The 20,216-nt window shown below is 36.1% G+C and overlaps 1 protein-coding gene across 1 annotated transcript in view; it reads right to left on the bottom strand.

The window, feature by feature from the left end:
• Positions 1-169: 169 nt before the first annotated feature.
• Positions 170-20,216, bottom strand: part of LOC128985244 (protein bark beetle-like) — a 33,575-nt gene continuing 13,528 nt past the window's right edge. Inside the window, exons 2-8 of the mRNA XM_054404635.1 lie at positions 7,086-7,246; positions 6,093-6,286; positions 5,369-5,543; positions 2,529-2,698; positions 1,819-1,903; positions 1,483-1,624; positions 170-445 (exon numbers count right to left, since the gene is read on the bottom strand). Of these exons, the coding sequence (XP_054260610.1) occupies positions 170-445; positions 1,483-1,624; positions 1,819-1,903; positions 2,529-2,698; positions 5,369-5,543; positions 6,093-6,286; positions 7,086-7,246 (1,203 nt within the window). The remainder of the gene's footprint in view (positions 446-1,482; positions 1,625-1,818; positions 1,904-2,528; positions 2,699-5,368; positions 5,544-6,092; positions 6,287-7,085; positions 7,247-20,216) is intronic.

The raw sequence follows: 20,216 nt of genomic DNA, 5'->3' as shown, positions 1-20,216 counted from the left end.
ACTAAAATTAGCCCAACTAATTTGAAATACCATACCTAAAACAATAAACCTTCAAAAACCTAGTTATTGATCAAAGCGTACTTCAATGATTCTGAACTAAATGTATTTTTTATTACTTTTACATTATGAGTTAGTTGTATAAAAATTACATATTCCGACAATTTAAAAACTAGTAGTAGTAACGATGTAACTCACGTCGTTCAGTTGTGATCCTGATAAGAGTTTCCGTCTGAGTAAACTGTTCCGCAGAGAAAGCGAGGAACAAATTGTTTCTAGTTGTGGTAACACTCTGGGGTCGGCTAGAGTTGCGGAACTTTACAGATCCCAGCAGTCGACTTGAGGCTGTCCGTCCATCAAACATCAGGAGTGAGGTGCTGTCGTTGCGATCTGTCACTGTGTAGAGGAACTGTATGGTCAGCACTTGGTCACTAGTGGTGGAAAATGTCTGGAAACAAAAGTATGAGTTAGGCTATTTTTGTTTATGAAAAAGTACTGGTCCAGGATTGTGATTTTGAGGATAAAGGGATTGTAGCTAACTTAGAAAAGATTTGAGGTAGCCTATGGTATATCTAGAAAACACATAATATTTATTTCCCTGGAGGATGTTAAGTGTAAATAATAAAGAGATTTTCTGTTCAACTATCTTTTTCCACACTTGAAAAAGTCAGGAGACAAACTATTGTGTTTACTACAGGGTTGCCACCCTAGGTTAGGGAAAAATCGGGAAATGGCCCCCCTCCCGCCGGATTAACATAGGCTTAAATACGGGCATATAGGAACCAAAATCGAGAATGTCCCGACAGAATCGGGACGGGTGGCAACCCTGGTTTACTGTGTCTTCAATTATCAATTATCAATTATCAATCATTAAGATGGGCACGCCACTTAGGTGCGTATTTTAACCCAAATATGAGTGAAGGATGAGTGTAGAATGGTGTGAGATGATCTGTGTAGCTTTGTTACTGACTTCTGAGTGTACTATGGTTTGCCAGGACTTTTTTTAAGGTAAGCTAGCTTACTATCTCTTTTGTTCTTGAACAAGAGAATGTTTCAAGAAACTATTATCATTACAGTTATATTGAGACAGAGATACAAACCTGTGTATTTTAACCTCAAAATGAGTGAAGGAAAGCTGTAGAATGGAGTGAGATGCCTTGTGTGGCTTTGTTTCTATAATTTGCCAGAAAGAACCATCGATCAATAAACACCCTCACCTGTTCCTACAATCAGGCAGGACTATTTTAAACCCAATGACCAAGAACAGCTGCGGATCTACTGCTTTCAAACTATCAAAGACCTCTTGATTTTTCTTCCCAGTAAATATGTGGAATTTTCTGTAGAAGAGCTGAGCGAGGACTAGAGTTTTTCATTGAACCACTTTAATACTTCAACAATATGAATACTAAAACAAATAACAACAGTTTGGCATTTGACTGTTATAATAATCTACAACTAAACCAGCTATCTAGACTGATTACAAACCTTATGACAATCCCTGGCTGACCCGTAGAGGCTCTGAGCTAATGAGATGGTCACTGGGAAGATCATGTGTAGAGTGGAGGGGAATGTACAGATGTCTTGTATACCATCTCTCAAGAAATGTGTCTGGTCGTGGTGAACATACCTGCAAGAAAATACTGTGAATAAAAAGTCTACAACAACTATTTCTATTCAAATTAAATAAATTTACAATTTAGTAGTCTGATGTGACATTATCAAATATTAAGGTAGGCACAGATATTCAATACATGATTGAAATTATTTACAAGTCTGCTTACATCAACAATTTATCACATAAAATAATTATAGTGGCATTACCTTATACCATCAGCTCCGTTGCTAGAGACTGTTGTACCACTGAGTTGGACTCCCCCTGTAGAACTGTTGATGTAAACTCCATAACCTGTGCACATTAGTGGTAAATTAGTATCACAACTACAACACAAGTAGACTAAAACTAAGATAAATTAGTATCACAAGTAGACTAAAACTAAGATGTATTTCTAAATAGTATCTTTAGCGAATTTCCATGTGGCAGACTCACAGCTTTGCCACTGAGGATGCCACATGATAGAATGGGCAAAACATCTGGTTTTGTAGATGAGTGTAAATACCGATTTGATAAGACGAGGACTTTAGTGATTTAGATCAGATAGAGAAAGTTGGAGAGGTATAATTGTTAATAGCTGTAGAGCAAAACGGGGAGGGGTGGGTTTTAGAATAAAAATATCAGAAGATTTGATGAAGGCTAAGATGGTTTTGTTCATGTGAAACAAATGCAAGAAGATACATTTTCTAATGGAGTTGATAATGATGTAAGAACAAGAAAGAAAACTAGAAGAAGGTGGAGAGGGATGTGGAAAAAAGTGGAATGAGATGGCAGATGACCAAGGTAAAGGAACTGTGGAAGGGGAGAAAAAGTTTTCTCCCCAATATATTTCATTTAGGCATGGTCGACACTCAAACCTGGGAATTAAAGAGGATATATATATTTGAGGATGTGTACAAATTTCCCTGTCATTACAAACCTCTGTTGTTGATGATGGTGCAGTTGTGTACAGTGAAGGGAGCCTGTGGGTTGGTGAAGTTGACTCCATTATACGCAGAGTGAGCCACTGTCACGGACACCAGTCTGGGAGGAATACCTTCAACCTCCAGAGCTGAACTGGCGTTGTAGTCCCTACCTGACCCTGCAAACCTGGGGAAACACAAACGCTTATATAACTCAACTAGCTGGCCCGACAGACGTCGTCCTGTCCTAATGTGGTTTTATGTCAAATGCTCGTTCATTTTCAAGATGAGCACGTTCGCATGGCTCAATCACGTCTTGGTTGAAGTTCGTTCGCTACGCTCACTCATCTTTAGGTTGGAGCTCGTTCGCTGCGCTCACTTGCCTTCAGGTTAGCTCGTTCGCTACGCTAACTCACCTCCAGGTTGAAGTTTGTTCGCTACGTTCACTCACATTTTGGTTGCTAACTAGCTGTTGCTAAAAAATAATAGTACTGCACCCTGTTGGTAAACCTATTAACTTTTTAATGATATTGAACATCACAGAATCAAATTGTTTAGTTGAACCAGCTGTTAAAGATTCTTTAATTCCATTTAACTATGAGTACTCATAAGGTTAACATGGGAAACTACAGAGCCACTGGGGCGGAGCCCTTTTGACGGATCTGCACCAAACTTCACACAAACCATCCTTGAATAATGCTTAATAATGCCTGAAAGTTTCATTACAATCTGTCGAGCGGTTTCGGAGTCCATAATGGACAAACATCCAAACAAACATACATTGGATTTTATATAGGTACTAGCTGACCCGGCGAACTTCGTATTGCCTAAGTTATAGGTTTCCCCTAAGACAGACCGATGGAAAGAAAGTACCGTTACGTTTAATTTTCAAGATGATCTCGTTCGCATCGCTCAATCACGTCCTGGTTGAAGTTCGTTCGCTACGCTCACTCACCTTTGGGTTGGAGCTCGTTCGCTACGCTCACTCACCTTTAGGTTGGAGCTCGTTCGCTGCGCTCACTTGCCTTCAGGTTAGCTCGTTCGCTACGCTAACTCGCCTCCAGGTTGAAGTTCGTTCGCTACGCTCACTCACCTTTTGGTTGCAAATTAGCTGTTGTCATAAATGTAAAAGAAATAATAGTGCTGCACCCTGTTGGTAATCCTTGTAACTTTAATGCTATTGAACATCATAGAACAGAACCAACTTGTTTAATTGAAACAGCTGTTAAGATTCATTAATTCCATTTCTCATAAGGTTAACATGGGAAACTCCAGAGCCACTGGGGCGGAGCCCTTTTAAGAATTTCGAAACGGGAAATAGTTTACGTCCGATTCGCATACCTACAGAATTTACACACCAAATTTCATAACGATCGGTGAAGTCGTTCCGGAGGAGTTTGCAGACAAACACTGTGACACGAGAATTTTATATATTAGATATAGATAAAACAAAACAACTATAATTTAGCACAACTGATATCCATACATTTATCAACTGTTTACAAACAAATGAGGTGATTTTTACTTTGTCATACATTATCATTATCGTTAATTTTTTTAGACAGCCTCGCACAAGGTGCACAATAACAATGAATATAAACGCAAGATGAGTGTATAATGTTGAGTATGATAAGCTATATCTTTGTTTTTAAGATCAGCTGTTTCTTTAGCTACCCCAATTTAAAAACTCAATGATCAAGGATCTGTAGGTTTTTAAACCAACAAAAACTAGACTTTTCTCAGGATCTATGTTGTGTGTGCAGCACACCGTTAGCTTTTGTTTTCATTTTTAAGAAAACAGTAAAAAACCCTGGGGTTGTTACCATTCAACTTCAACAGGTTGTTGGACTACATCCTAAAGCCCAATTACAAATTTGGGACCATAATCGACCCCGTTCAAGTATATTGTGATGAAAGCACTAATTCACAATTGCCTTGCATTCGGTTAAAACGTTTTCTTTCAAATGTTTGATTCTATTTTTGATTATTATTTTCTAATGATATTTTAGTCAACTTGTTTTTAGACAACTCACATATTAGCATATAACATAGGAAAGCATTTCAAAATTAATTATTTGTACTACATGGAATAGGTTAATGATTCTCCCAATCTGCAGTTCACTGTGTTGCATGTTAGAGAAACTAAACATGCAATCTATTTTTGTTATCAGCTGTATTATTCAATGTAAAAATAACTGAGTTGACAACTTCTATCAGTGCCGATGGTGTTGTTAGAACTTTAGCCTATATGGCAGTCTTTTATATATATAGCCTACAATTTAAATAAGTCCAACTGATTCACAGTAATTAATAGATCCATCTTAGTAGTTCATATATCTTAAAATAATGAGGAGTTTCAGTCTTTCATTTCAAACACAGAATCTTAATCTTTAATAGTCAAAGTCTGTACTTTCTTCAACACCTTTAGGTCATCATTTCAAAGGTTTTACTTCAAAATATACGTTCTCTAGAGAACTCTATACTCACCGTATAAAACTGGGAGCAATAAGAGTTTACTTACCTATGTTCGGAGACATTTATTTATTTTAGGTCACTTTGAACAACAGATTGATCAAATAGAAACACAGGTAACTAATTTGTTAATTTCAAGAACAAGAGCCCAATTCATTATCAAGTTTTTTTTATTTTTATTTATTATCTGTGGGCGACAAGGTTCTTAAAAGTGTCAGCTACATTTTGGGGTTGCTGCAATCTCCTTCCCTATCTCCAGTGACCATTTTTTATAGTTAAATAGTTTCATGTGGGTCATATATCAAAAGAAAACACACTATATTTAACTGCTCAATCTACAAAAGCATAAAACCACCCTCAGCTTTGACAGGTAGTTTTTGCTGACCTGATATCTACGAAGGCCAGCTCTGACTGTGACACAGGGAGTCTCAGAGTGTTAAAGTTGACCAGATTCTCGTCATGTTGAGCGTACTGGAACTTCAATCCTCGCCAGTGATGTACGACAGAAGATGAGGTCTCGTGGTAAGGCAGGCACTGCAGGCCTAGGTCTGGATGGAAGTCTGGAAAGAAATAAAGAGTTACGTAGAAGCTTTGGGATTCCTCCTATTTATTACAGCCATGGAAAATAAATTCAGTGTAATGTCACTGATAAATGTAATGTACATATATACATATAAATTATTTATGCTATCGTTTTGTGTCAAACGATCCCTGTTGTAGTTCCTATCAACTACAGCCAATGGGGCACATCTTCAGGTTGTCAGAGCGTTAAAATAAAAAGCACTTTCACCCAAGTATGAATTTGTCAAGATATATAATGTCTATTATACACGAAATACACAAAGAACAACATTTTAACGACACGACTTTACATACTTGGCCAAAAGTGAGGAACACACGAGGTAGTAGTTGCCTCATGACCTAGTCATGTAGAGTAATGATGTCCTACAGTCCTCACTCGAATATTAAAATTAAATTCATAAGGGCATATTTTAGGTTTTTTGCAGTTAAAAAACTCACGTCTCATGAATAGTTTCAAGGTTTTCACAGTTGAATGGGCGCAATGTAAAATATATTATTCTGACGCAAAATATGGAGTACAAACTCACCACAGACTCCAGAACCAAGTTGTCGACTGTTCCAATCACACTCTTGCAGCGTGGCCTCGTTGCCCCGACAAGACGGGGCTTCCAGCAGCAAGCGGGGGCGAGACACACCCCACTGTCGGTCATACCAGCCTCCCCAGGCCCCGCCTTGCCAGCCAAGCTGTCTACACGCCACCTCCATGTCTGCTCTGGTCCAACTGGGGAGAACATCATTGGAATGTTTGATTACTTGGTTGTTGGAAGTTCAAAGTTTTGCATATCTAGTCATGTACCTAGTTGTTTTAAATGTGCAAACTTAAACAGGTGGATAATCTGTTTGTCATTATTTTAAACATCTTTTGATGCAAAAAATGGAAAGCACACGTTTAGTCAAAGCTATTAGTTTGTTATTTTGTTGTTTGGTTGTTTTTATCTGATAGATTTGTTCATTGGAGGGCTATACAAGGCAATAAAAGATGTTTTGTATGTCAGAATTGGCTTTAACTATTTAATTATTTTAGCTATCAGGATTGAGTACAATGAATGTAATCACAGTCGAAATTGTCTAACTCTTTAATCTGTGATAATATAGGCCTATAGTTTACGTTCCTAAACTGTTGTCAAACCACTATCCAGCAACAGATTATTAGTTTTGGCATCTAACCATTTTCTAATCTCTTAAGATTTTTAAATTGTCAAAACGCAAAACCCCATTTCATAACGACAAATTTCAAAATACACTAACAAATAGACAAAAACATTAAATAAAAATTACCGTTGTGATTAATATACTAGGCTAACCGATACATTTAAAAACAAATATTTGTATCCTTATATTAAGTATTTCAATGTTTTTTTTAAATTTCTTGTGAGGTTTTGAAATGGAGTGAATGATGGTGGAATGATGCTCCATAACTCACTATGGTCATCTAATGAAAAATGACAACAACAGCTACTTAACCTGAATAACACAACAAGTGTTTGTTTTTAACATTACAACAATTGATTATTACTCACTTTCTACTGTTGGAACACACATCCCGCCATGCTCCATTGTGAAGAATCTGTAGGCGGCCGGAGAGAGGTGACGGTCCGTCTACTAGTCGCAGCTGAGGCAGCGATGGACTCCGCTCTGGCTCGGACAGACTGCTGAACACAATCCGCTGATCCGGCAGACCCTAGACATACCAATAGGTTAGCCACTTGGTTAAAGGTTTGATGTTGAACATGAATAATACAATATTACATTGTATATTTGGGACCAATCTTTTAAAGTCACTACAGTTCTGGATAAATATCGATTCTCAATTCTTGGATCTAGTACTTTTCCTAAAAAATACCTACAGGATCGACACATCACTTACGACCCTAGACGTTGCAGCAATGTCTCAAACCTGTAGAATGAGTTGAGTAGGATGCATGTAAAGGTGAAGAGAAGAACATGCAATAACAAAGAGTGAGTACCCAGAGAAGAAGAACACTTGGATCAAAAGACTGAAATTAAAGGACCAAGTTGATTTAACACAGAAGAATTAAAACAGAATATTGGAGAGGCACCAAAAACTGAATGGGACCAAAAATTTACTGAGGACGTAAGGCATTATTAGTGTCTTGGACTTCATTGATGGACTGATCCGTGCATATCACAAACATTCAAGGGTTTTAGACTGTTTTCCCTTAAATTTGTTTGCATTCCTATCTTTAAAGAAAAATTACACAACAGTTTTTTTTAGAGTAACCTGTGTTGGGTTCTCAGTCCTTCTCAGGAGTGCGCCAACAATCAATTCTCGGAATTAAGATCTACATCCATAACCACTCGGCCACCAAGTCAGTTAAGTTACCCAGCAAGAATACACAGCACAAATTTGGGTGAGAAAAATTATAAATAACGCTCAGGTTCACACATAATTTTTACAACTGTAATTAGTGGCAGATACATATCAAACAATGGAGAAACCAACTTGCATCTTCACAGTAAAGGAATAAATTCTAAACATCAATTTTCAAAAAGTTTCTAAAATGCTAAACATGAAGATGTTGATAGAAGAATCGCTGACAGAAAACAACTATTCGATCAGATCAATGTGAACTATGATATGGACTAATGAGAACAACAATGAACTTGGAACTGGTAAACCTGACATAGCAACAATAACAATAACAATGGTGGGAATGAGCACAATTGGAAGGTGGGTGTTTGTGGCACGTGGCAGCATCAAACTACTGCTGTTCTACTAATAGTGCCATGTACCATTGACTTTGGAAACTGCAAATAAGTACTATGTAGACGTATTGTTCTATTGAACAATTTGGAGCCTTTTTCAATGTGTGTTTCTGCTCAGTTTTATTTGAGTGTGCATCCATACAGATTTATCTTTTTATAGATCAGCCGATGGCAATTTCAACTGCTGTATGATCCTGTTTGGTTAGAGGGTTTTTTGTGGTTTACTGTTTATACCTACTATTTACCAATTTATAAACCATTTTGAAACCATTAGTTGTTTTATTCTATTATAACTAAAGAATACTTTCTCTAATAATAGGCTACTTTTTTATATTAAATGGCGAACATACAAAAGTAGATATTTTAAGCCAAGTATGAATGGAGATGAGTGTAAGATGAGTGGTGTGATCTTGTAGTCTTGTTATGACTAAGGCCCACATTCCTTAGACAAGCTGTTAATTAATAGCCCATACTGCCAATGGCAACTAAAGGACCTACAGTTTATAGTGGAATCCGAACCACATTTTTGCCTTGGTATATATACGAATTGGTCTAATTATCAGGATAGTACTGCGGATAGTCGTAGTAATCACTCATGCGGACATTAATCCACACCAGGGAGTATCGCATCCACAGCGCCTATGGATATCCACAATTCGTGACCTCTTAGTAGCTGGATTACAGGACGACGCCACCCGTCCCAGTGATAAAGTAAGTGTAATAAAGCAAGTGCGGTAAAAACCATCCAAAATAAGAAAGAAACATTTAGTCAACTCACTCAATTGTTCTCACCAATAAGAAACACACCAAAACATGGCTTCAGATTATAATAATAGGGTGATACGTCTCCTAATGGTATTGAAAGTCAATTACTTCTCATTCTAATGTAAAATCTCAAACATATTGTTTTGATGTTTGTTTCTATTTACATTTAAGCATAGATAAAACATTCTATAAGTTTGAGGGTAAAAGATTTGTTATGGTTAAAACAATTCAAGCCTGACTTGAATAATTGGATTTTAATAGTTTTTTTAAGGAACAGATGATTTTTGTCAGAGCTACACATTTCACTCCATTCAACATCATATCTGAAGTGAGTTCATATGCAACTTAAAACATCCCCACAAAGTTGACTGGGGTGTGACTGAAAAAGGTGACTGAATAAAGTGTGTGATTTTCCTTCCACCATCGTGTGAGTGAGTGAGTGTACTGGCTGGATATATTTTCTTATTATATTATCAATTTTACAGAATTTGCTGTAGGCCTATATTTTATTTTATTAAATCTATGATTATATTTTTATACTATTGAAATACAATAAGCACCTCATGCTTCCAATTGTGAACTGATATTTAATATTCAAACGAAGAATATATTAACTGCTTAGTACTGCACAAGTGAAGTCGGTCTGTTTCATTAAGTTGATTGCCAATTCATCAGACAGGAGAATTAGATGAGAAGACAGGCAAGGTTAATCTAATGATCCCAGGGAACCAAGCTTTTGTTCAGTGTCTAAAAAGAATAATAGGCAAGAGCGATTTTCTTATACCAAGACACTGGTATTAATTTTCGACTTAGATTTCCTTTTATTTGGATGTATAAAATGCAATATTTAAAATCTCTTCTTTGATTTGAATTTATATGTACACAGTGTTCTTTTTTCTAACTGACAGCTGCATAAAATACTTGGAAATAATTTATTAATATTTCTAAATTATAATTCATGGTATTTGCTTTTTAAAAGTAGACCTACTAGAGGTCGTCAAGTGGTCGAAAACTCAACCAAAAATCTGTAATGTACAGACTTCTCTATTTTCACCCCATCGCTGTAAAATATGTGATTAGAACCGAATTTCTTCCATTTGTTTTTATTTTCTGTTTATATTTCGTTGTTATTTTGTCACCTGCATGGCAACCCATATTAAGGCCCATGTTAATTTAAGTTTTAAATTCATTTTTTGTGCTAATTTTTGAGCCTATTTTAATAAAGGGATTCTACACATCTACAGGAAAATATCTTTCCAACACAGTATGCATAGATTTTCCCTGCGATTTGTGCATCGCAGGGAGCTGAGAAAAAAGGTTTCATGCTTGCCAATAGATAGTATAGACCTATAGATATATTTAAAATAGTTTTGAACAAAAATCATAATTCCACCTTAGGTAAAACAAACAAAAAAAGCTAAATTTTCATAATCAAAATATGTTATGAGGAAGTATACCTACCATCCTGAACCGATTTTGTTTTAAACTGAACAATTGCAATACTAATGTAGCCTATTCTACAATACTTGTACTGTATTATATTTCACTTAGGTTTATCAATGACACAGATCTCCTATATGGATTTGAACAAAAAAAGAATACTATGAAGTGTACTTTAACACCATCATTGTCATTATTAATGTTTGGCTTTAAGTGTTTAAGTACAAAGGGTTTTCCAATACATAAAATATTCTTGCCTGAAAAAACCTATGTTTTTTTAAGACAGTTGAACTCAAAATGAGTCATAGGATTGCCACATAGCTAAAATCCATTGACGATTGGCTGGATTCAAACCCAAATCCCCAGGACATAAGTCCTGCCCTACCCAATTGACTACCCCACCAATCTCATTTACAAACACACTCTCAACTGCAATTCCTATCTTTGGAATGTGACCTTGAGTTTCAAAGCTATTTTACATACTCAGTTAACAAGTGAGCCAGTGAGTCATTCATTGACAAAGTGTCATGTAGCCTCAGTGTAACATGAAACTGTGACTCTCACCTACTTATTTTGCTGATATAGCTTTCTGCGGAAAGCACTTGAGTCATTCTTGTAACCTAGACCTACAGACCTATTAAGTTGGTTGACCTAGTCTGCCGTGTCAAGTAAGCTAACTTGTGTCAAAGAGAATTTATATTTCTAGTGGTGGTAAATATTTATTTATTAGAAAACGCAAAACTAGTTTGGCAATTAGGCAAGGAATATAAAAATAATAAAATGCAACAACAAAGGATTTTAGACAACTTACATGATTTGCTTTAAGGAAATAGGAAACTCAGGACAGGATATATGGAATCTATCATCAATAGGTCCTCCTTGTAAAATAATGTACACTATAAAAAGCTTATAATTCTTTTCATAATTTACATTTGTAAATTTAATAGTTTTTATTTCAAAATCTCTAAAAATAAAATATCCTTTTGAAAGTAGCAGTAGCATAAAGATTAACCGACAGAATAATTAATACATCTATGGCAGTATTAAGAAATTGTTAAGTTTTATTTTTACAGTGGGTCAAAGTTGGGCTACCAAATTAAATTATGAATCTACATTGAATGGAATCGTCATTGTGTAAAATATGTCTCCTATTATGTATAATTTGCATTTAGCAAGTAACAATGAAGGCGGGATATTTGGGAGGCTGTGACAATGTCGTTTGTTTCCGGCAGTTTCCGGTGTCCGCTGTCCAGCTAACCGGAAGTAGAGTGCGCTGCGAGGGGGAGACAAAGTATAAAATGTCATCTCGTTTTACATTATGGAGTTGGAAACTCTTCACTAAATACTATAATGAAATTTTAATCTATGGATAGTTTAATATTTATTTAGATTGCGGGAAGCAATATGGAAAAATTATATTGATTGCATCAACAATGTTACCAATATTAAAAGCTTCCTGATGACAAATATGAAGCTGAGGCCGAGTTTACATTATGTACCACCTTTTTCCGTTCAAGGCTCATGAACAGTCGGTTCACAAAATTTAGGTGGTTTTAGAGAAATAAATCTATCCCCTATCCTTGAACCTACCCTTAAAAATAGCTTAAAAGCTGAGGTTTGCCTAAACGTCAATCAGCTACAACAAATAAGTAGGAAGGGAACTTCCCCTCAAACCGCCAAAATTTAGTGAACGTCCAAACGGTCCTGGCTGATGAAAAAGCCTATCTTAGTGACAAAATTATACACAATGCATCTCACTCATTCTACACTCATACTTCACTCATTTTTGGGTTGAAATTCACCTAGGTGTCGTCTCCATCTCGATTGATAACGTTAACGTATTTAGTCATATTTTTTTCCAATTTGCAACACAAAAAGTTCTAAAAATGTTCCCCGTTTCTTTTTGTGTGTTTTTCGATTCCTTTACAGTTTTCTCGAGTGCGTTTTCATTGTGATTTCTCAGCTTTGGCTGGGCTTGAATGTGCTAATCTTGACAGTTTGCCGGGCAGCGATCCTATAGGTGGGAAGGAGGCAATGAACCATGGTTCCGCCGTTCCGTATGTCAACGATCGGTTCTGCCCTTGACTGTACCATGGGAATGTGGAAATGAACCCCCTTGATAATGAGCGTGGGTGGAAGTCATGGTATATATCAGTTTTATAGGTTAAATCTATAAACATAAAAGAGGATGTTGGTTTGTATATTTATTTGAATATTTGGCAGTGATAAACTCAAACACCGATTGACCGATGGCCACGAAACATGGTACACATGTAGAATTTCTTGGATATTAAAATGCATTTGTATACATAACAATTGCTTGTCTTGTAGTATTATTGTGTAACCAAAGAAATAGTAAAATCAATCATAAAATTATAGATAAACCAGTTGATATCGGCGCCCTACAAAATTTAATGTACTGTATAACAGTAACACTGTAATATATTCAATCACTACGACGTATTCGAAATGAAACACACATGGAAACAGGCTTGAGAAGTATTCTGGTTGTGTATAAGTTGATAAACATAGACAGCAGAGTATTACAATGGAGTACTCTTTTGCCCTTGTTAAAATCATTGAAAATCTAAATGTAGGGTTCTTGAGTGTACTGTCAACAAAATATTTCATTTTATTGTAAGTGTAGATATTAATTTATAAAAAAAAGTACTAGCCATAATAATAATACATTGTTTGTTTCATTAAGTAGTTTAATAGAGAGTATAAAGCTGGTTAGATAACTAGACTAGAAATGCAATATTAAAAGAGCCAGGATGTAACATTAAAATGCACTCTACATACTGCATTATTTACCGAACAGAAGTAATCTTGATAACTGTCTTCAAATGATCAAAGGATGATAAAATATAGAGTGTATGCTAAATCATTGACTATCATCAATAGATCAATGCAAGAGTAAACTAAACTAAATCCCCACCTTACATAAATTGGAACTTTTTTCTCACTTAAGTAGGCTTAAATTTGATCAATTTGTGATTATATCAAATAATAGTTCTTACCAACCTAAGAAGAGGGTAAAAGGTGAGGTTGATAAAAACGTAGCACCCCAAAAAACATTATTTCAAATCGTTCAATTTAACGCTACGAGAAATCAATGTAATGGCACACCCATCATTCATCATAGTGTCAAAAACCCCGCCAGTTCACCGACAGAGGCGATCGACCGCGAAACCGAGAGAGAAGAAACAGAAGACCGATGTTTCGGCAATTCGGTTCAGTGGCGGTAGATGCAACGGTACAGACGGAAACGGAAATGCCGAAAACAGCTGATGCAAATTGTTGAAAGAAACACTGTTCTATGCAGCTCCCTGTTCTGGATAGGCGCTGGTTCCGTTTCAAGTAGAACAAGATCAAAATCTTTCGTTATTGTTGTGGGAGTTTCATTGTTGAACAACGGTTTGTTTGTTGTTGTTGTTGTTGTGGTTGAGATCTTTGGTTTCTCAACCGTAAGTCCATGCGGATAGTGATGAAAATGTGACTGTGAATGGCAAAAAGAAACTGGATATTTGGAACACAGCCTGAGGTGCGTTTTCTTTGGAAGAAAACTCTTCCAAAAGAAATTTGTACAAAATGTTGGTGGACTTCTTGATTGCCATTTTACGAGTTGGAGTTGTCCGGTACTTTCCTGTTAAGGGGAACATTCATTATTATCGATGATTTCCTTTCGATATATCGATATTTTTGTTTTCCTTTACGATCCATATTCCATCTGTTGTAATATCTTCAAACGCATTTAAATTACAGACAGACAAACAGACATAGCAAATATGTTTAAGTTATACTTGGTTCAATAACCTAGTTATTGAGTTATAGCTCGTAGAGAATAGGATAAATAATTAATCTTGTTTAAGCAAAAATATTAGCCTATATATTAGATTAAGAAATGAAACTATTTTAGACTAACCTAACATAACCAACCTAACTTGCTGTAGGCTAAGTTACCATTTCAAAATTCCGTTTGATAACAGAAAAGGCATATGGGGAATAGGCTATCAAACGGAATTTTGAAATGTTACAGCAAGTTTGGTTAGTTAAGAACAGTTTCATTTCAATATAACGTTTTTTTTTGTTTGTTGGTACTGAACAATATTTATTTATCGTAGTTGTCAACTGATAAGTTTCAATTTGTTAATATCAATATATCGAATACAAGACATCGATATATCGAAAAGAAATCATCGATAATAACGAATGTTCCCTTTAACAGGAAAGTACCGTTGTCCTATAGGAACGTATTAAAAAATACACCTTCTAGCACTTTTTGGTTGTACATATATTGTATGCTCTCTGTTAGTGTTAACATTTTCAAAAAGGTAAAAATAAATAAACAAGTTATACAATGGCAAATTGGTAATTGATTTTGAGCAATCATACTGGTGATCAGGCCCAATCGAAATGTCGAAGAACGTTTGATTACATTTGGAGACAAAAAGTTATTTCCACACCGTCACAAAACCTTTGTTCGTAAATCCAGATTATTGTGAATACCAATAAAACTATCACAATCTTCTTCTTTGACGTTTAATATTTTTCACTGAATACTACTTAACGGAATAAAAATGTCTAATTATAAATAATTTCAGGGTCTTGTAACCAAAAACAGATCACAAAAGTAAAATCTTCAAATACAAGGAAGACATTACTCCAAATCAGAGCACTCCGAACTTTACTATCATGAAATACACCACATTTGACAAACGTTTTAGAAGTCTACTTGAAGTAACTGTACACAGAAAATTCAGAGTCATTGCTGAACTAGTAACGTAAACCTACATACGGAGTCTGACAGCCTTCTAGTTTTGCACGTAACATTTACTGCTCTTTGTGCCAACAGCTGTTTACTGCAGTGCAAGTGCATTGTGCAAGAAGGTCAGCTGTAGGCCTTGAGTGACGTCACGGCAATGCATTGTTGCAAGGTCGCTGACGACAATGCTGATACTTCAACGGCGTCAGCAGTTGCTGATGTGGGAAACGGATAGTACGGTATGTGATTCAACTGTGACGTTGGAAAGGGACAAAAGGAAATCGATCTCGGTATGAGATAAAACTGAAGCAGAAACAAGGTTATGGAAGAGTTTTTGCAAGTCTTTTTCGATTTGGACGAAGAAGTTATTTTCACAAAATTAAAGCATAGACGAACAGTTCATCTATGACAATGTTCCTATATTCTTCCTTTCTATATTGTTTTTACTTCATTTATTTTTTAGTACTGCATACCATAGTCAATTGACTAACATGATATAGTCAATGGTAAGCCTAGTTATTCCAAGGAAGATTAAATGTTTGTGTGTGTGTTTAAGACATTGCAGCAAGCAAAGTCGATGTAGAAGTAAAATGAAACCAATCCTTAATTTTAGTGGTGTAACCTATGAATGTAAACTGATACTATATTTTGTTTTGATGTTTGAATAAACCCAGATTTTTATGTAGGATATCTATAAAAGACTCTATATACTGTATATAAAAGATATATATATATATATATAAGACTCATTGTAAAAAGATTACTGAGTCATTGCGTTTAGTGTAAATTCTTTCTGAATCCACTAGTTTTTTTACCTTTTTTAATGGAGATCAAATAAAAAATTGGTTATTTACAGGCATTTTCATTTATTTCAGTTTTCCTTGGTATAATCAACAATATCGCAAAAATCCTAAATGGGGTTGTATATTTAAAATCGTTTGTTTAATTCCTACCTGCCAAACCACCTTGTGCATACAGAAATCTTGTTTAGTATCGATATAATTTATTTAAATAGCTTATAATAAATTTCAACAAGTAAAAGATATGGTATTGGTCAATTAATTTGTTGGCTTAAAAGATTGATTTTCTAGCTGCAAATTTTTGGGGCGTACCTTAACATTTACAGTAGAAACAGACAAAGCACAGGAGGATAAAATTTATATAAATCCTCCTAGGGTAAAGCAGTTTTCCTAATTGCCATATTGGGCAATAATAGGAAAATACCTCTCAACACATTTGTCAACCAGCTGAATATCCCTATTTGGGAAAAGATCCCGCAAGTGTATCCACAGTTTACCGAACGTCTGCGGTTCTTCCTCCTTCCCGATACAGAATGACGTTCAAACACAAACCGGTTGCCCTTGCCGCGGGGGGGGGGAGGGGGGGGGGACAACTGGTTACCACGGAACCTTGTAATCAGACTACAGCTGCCATCACAGATTCCCCGCCTGTTTAAAACCCAGCAGAATTAAACGTTTAATTTGCTTTATAGACCGCCTCACTCACTTTCAACGCCTTGTCTGCTCGTATAATTGTCAAAATCACGTCACGACTCAAGTTGTGTTTAAAAAAAAAGACTGTGTGTAATATTACGATTTTTTTTGCTTTACCAATGATCTTAGCAAAACCTGTGTAATGTTTTGTACACGATGTTTTAACTTATCAAAATTTCAAGCGCTGGTCTTTTCAACATTTTTGCCACTATATTACAGTGCAGTCGCGAGCTGGTGGTATGGCACCGAGTTAAAGTCCTGCCAATCACTATTTGCTTTTATCTAAGTCAATGTCGTAACCTTCTAGGAACAGAAAGTAAGTAAAATAGAAAATAGTACTCTAGAGGGAAATACATATTCAAAAAATGGAAACCCCTGTAAATGTCTCAAACACGTAACAAGGTGAGTTATTGATGCATGTAAACACACATTCAGGTGTCACTTCCTGACATACATGACGTCATTACACGTGTTATCAGCTGTTATCACTAGGACACGTGTAGCGGTTAAGGTCACTTTCAGGAATTGATTTTCTGTCGGCCGCCCTCATTCTTCTTGCGGTCTCCTTCACTGCTGAAATGTTACCATACAGCATAAAGAATGGGAAATCCCAAGAGTCGTTCAAGAATTGTATAATAGAAAGTTGATGAGATTTTTTAGTTACAACATGTTGTATGAATATTCATAATCAAATGTGTAGCCTGATGAATAGTGATAAGGATATGACTAGAACTAGAACTACTGATTTAGATCCTTAAGTCACTGTTAAAGAGTATTTATGCGATTCTGAAAACACATTCTTGGGATCAATTTATTAAATTGTGAGTTTGTAAACTATAATAATTTTCATAGTAAAACTCGTCTCCTAAACTGACTACGGCATTTACGGTCATCCTCATTTCGATCCCATGATAACGTTAAACAAATGGTTAATAAAAATATCGTATTGTACAGTATCATTAACACATATTGTTGTGTTTGGTTCACAATTTGACAGGTTTTATTTTGATTTGGTGTTATGGAAAAGTGGTATACTGTTACAAGGAAATGATTAGACGTGATGACAACCATTTGAAACAAATCGCTATCCCGTGGCCGTTAACATTGACATTGAAACAGACCAAACCAATTTCTTCCGACATTTAACTCCACCTGGTTGTTGACCGGAAGTGTAAGGTCAGTAGAGATGGTCAGCCGGTGTAACCGCCACTTCCGGTCTGTGTTAATGCAATGCTAATTATCACGCTATATGGAGACACCTCAACCGGAAACTGTTATTTGAGGGCTTCTTTTAAACTAGAACTTTAAACCTCTTACAGGCTTAAATCGAACGTAAGCGGAGATCTTCCGGATTATATTAAGCGTATGGTACCACTTACCAACCTTATGTAAAAAATACAATACCGAGTAGAATAACCAGTTTCAATTATTAGACTACAGTACCTTATCACGAAAGAAGATCATGGCGCAATGGAGTAAGTTTGAAAGCAAATGGATGAATGTTGAATCATTGTTGAATGGAGTGAATGCATGTTATCTAATTTTTCTAAACAGCACCATCTAAACCGATGGTCCCGAACAGCTGGGCTCAGTTTCCAATAATCAAAAAGCTATTAATTTATCTCGCGATCAAACCAGCGCCCTTCATGAGGCAAATATATGAGCCTACCCCCGACTAAAATCTGTGGGTCTTTTTCAGAAGAGGGCCTCAGAATAGCCAACATATGCGTGAGCGGTGCCCTTAGTAATGCAAGGGTAATCATTCACTAATTAGTCCATCTACATATTCCAAAAAGTAGTTCCGCACTTGCCGGTCAGTTAGTAGGCGGCGGATGTACAGTACATTGTAGTGGTGGGCGAAGTCGTGGGTCTGAGTCAAGGGTCAAGTGTCAAATGACGCCAACTTTGACACTCTAGATAAACTGATAATGAAATAACCGCCGTGACGAAACGTTGCCGGCAAAGATAAAGACAGAAAGATAGCAAACCCACCCTTACACCAAAATGAATCGAGAAAAAATTTAAATGCAGCCTGCTTTTTATATGGTCAGTGTTCATGAACTGTGGCGCTATTCACACTATGGAACAGCTTGTCGAGGACTTCATGAAGAACGTACGCACTACGCAGGTAACAAGACAACAGTCAGAGTGTAACTACGTTGTGTTAACCTCAGGTGAAAGTTGATGAATCATCGTTGATGGGTTCTAAGAAGGCTTGACGTCATTAACAGATCGCGTAATGGGACTTGGGATTCCAGTCTCAACAAAGAGATGAATTCGTTTAATGTATTTTCCTTACTGCAAAGACATAGATCAAATGAGCCATAGCGCTGTGAAAAAGTTTGGTTTTTACACAGACTTTAAGGTTGACTTAAAATTGTTCAGGCTCCCAAACACCAACCAAGATCATATTAAAAACAAAGCTAAAGGGTAAAATGAATAACAGCACATCATTAAAAGCTCATGTTTTCTTTGCCTATGAAATTGTTCTACATCTGGTCCCTGCATAGCATGCCCAATGCTGTATCCAAAGTCAATGATTCACCTCGTCTGTATTGATCACAGCGTGATACTCGTGGGCCTTCGTCAGCTGATGAGCCTACTACTGATAACAGAAATGCTGTGATAAGGACAATCTTCGCACTATCTTTCTTTACGACTCTCTCTAATAATTCTGATATGTGCTCTTTGAAAAAAGAGAATTTCCTGGAAAATCCCTGCTCTTCCTGACAAATCTGCAATAAATTAGTACGCCCTAAATGGTATATTTACTTTAAAATGCATTTTGTTCCTAAGGTGTATGAAGTTGTAAGCCCTCAATTTTAATTGGAGGTTATTATTCTCAGTGTGATTACCATTTTAGTTGGGTCGAGTAAAAAAAAAGAATTCGTTTTCGAAAAAAATAAATCCTTTATGCAGCAATGTATTGTTTTGTAATGGGGGTTCTAAAAACTAATTCAAAATTGGTACAATTTCATTTTGATGCTCAAATATTACATTTGATCATACAATTGAAAAATACGTTCATTATGTTTCAATCGTACCTGCATATGCACGCTTTGTTACTCGGTATGGTAATTACGATTCTTGCAAAGAAACTGCATCCATTGAACAAGCCTACAAACAAGTATGCAATTATGAAAATGCATGATGATTGTTCGATTCCATCTTCGTTTATGACTAATTATTTTTGATACTTTTGTATTATACGTCACCCTTTATACAGCGTGCTGCGGCGGCTATGTTCGTTTGTGTTTAGCATAAATAGAAAATACGAACATAGACATGTATGACTCATCTGGTATCGTTCGATTCATATCGAAACGAGGAAAGTCCTACAAACATATTTATAACCCAACCTAACATAACCGCCGCAGTGCGCTGTAAAATAAGTGGCCCCGTATAATACCAAAGTGGGCCTACCTTATTTTTTATTCAATATTCTGTATACAATTAGACTT

Source organism: Macrosteles quadrilineatus, unplaced genomic scaffold (assembly GCF_028750875.1).
Source record: "Macrosteles quadrilineatus isolate MER2022 unplaced genomic scaffold, UCM_ALF_1.0 Scaffold_2__2_contigs__length_208266976, whole genome shotgun sequence".
NCBI classification, from domain to species: Eukaryota; Metazoa; Arthropoda; class Insecta; order Hemiptera; family Cicadellidae; genus Macrosteles; species Macrosteles quadrilineatus.
The sequence above is the reverse complement of the archived record's forward strand: the minus strand, read 5'-3'. Positions and strand labels throughout refer to the sequence as shown.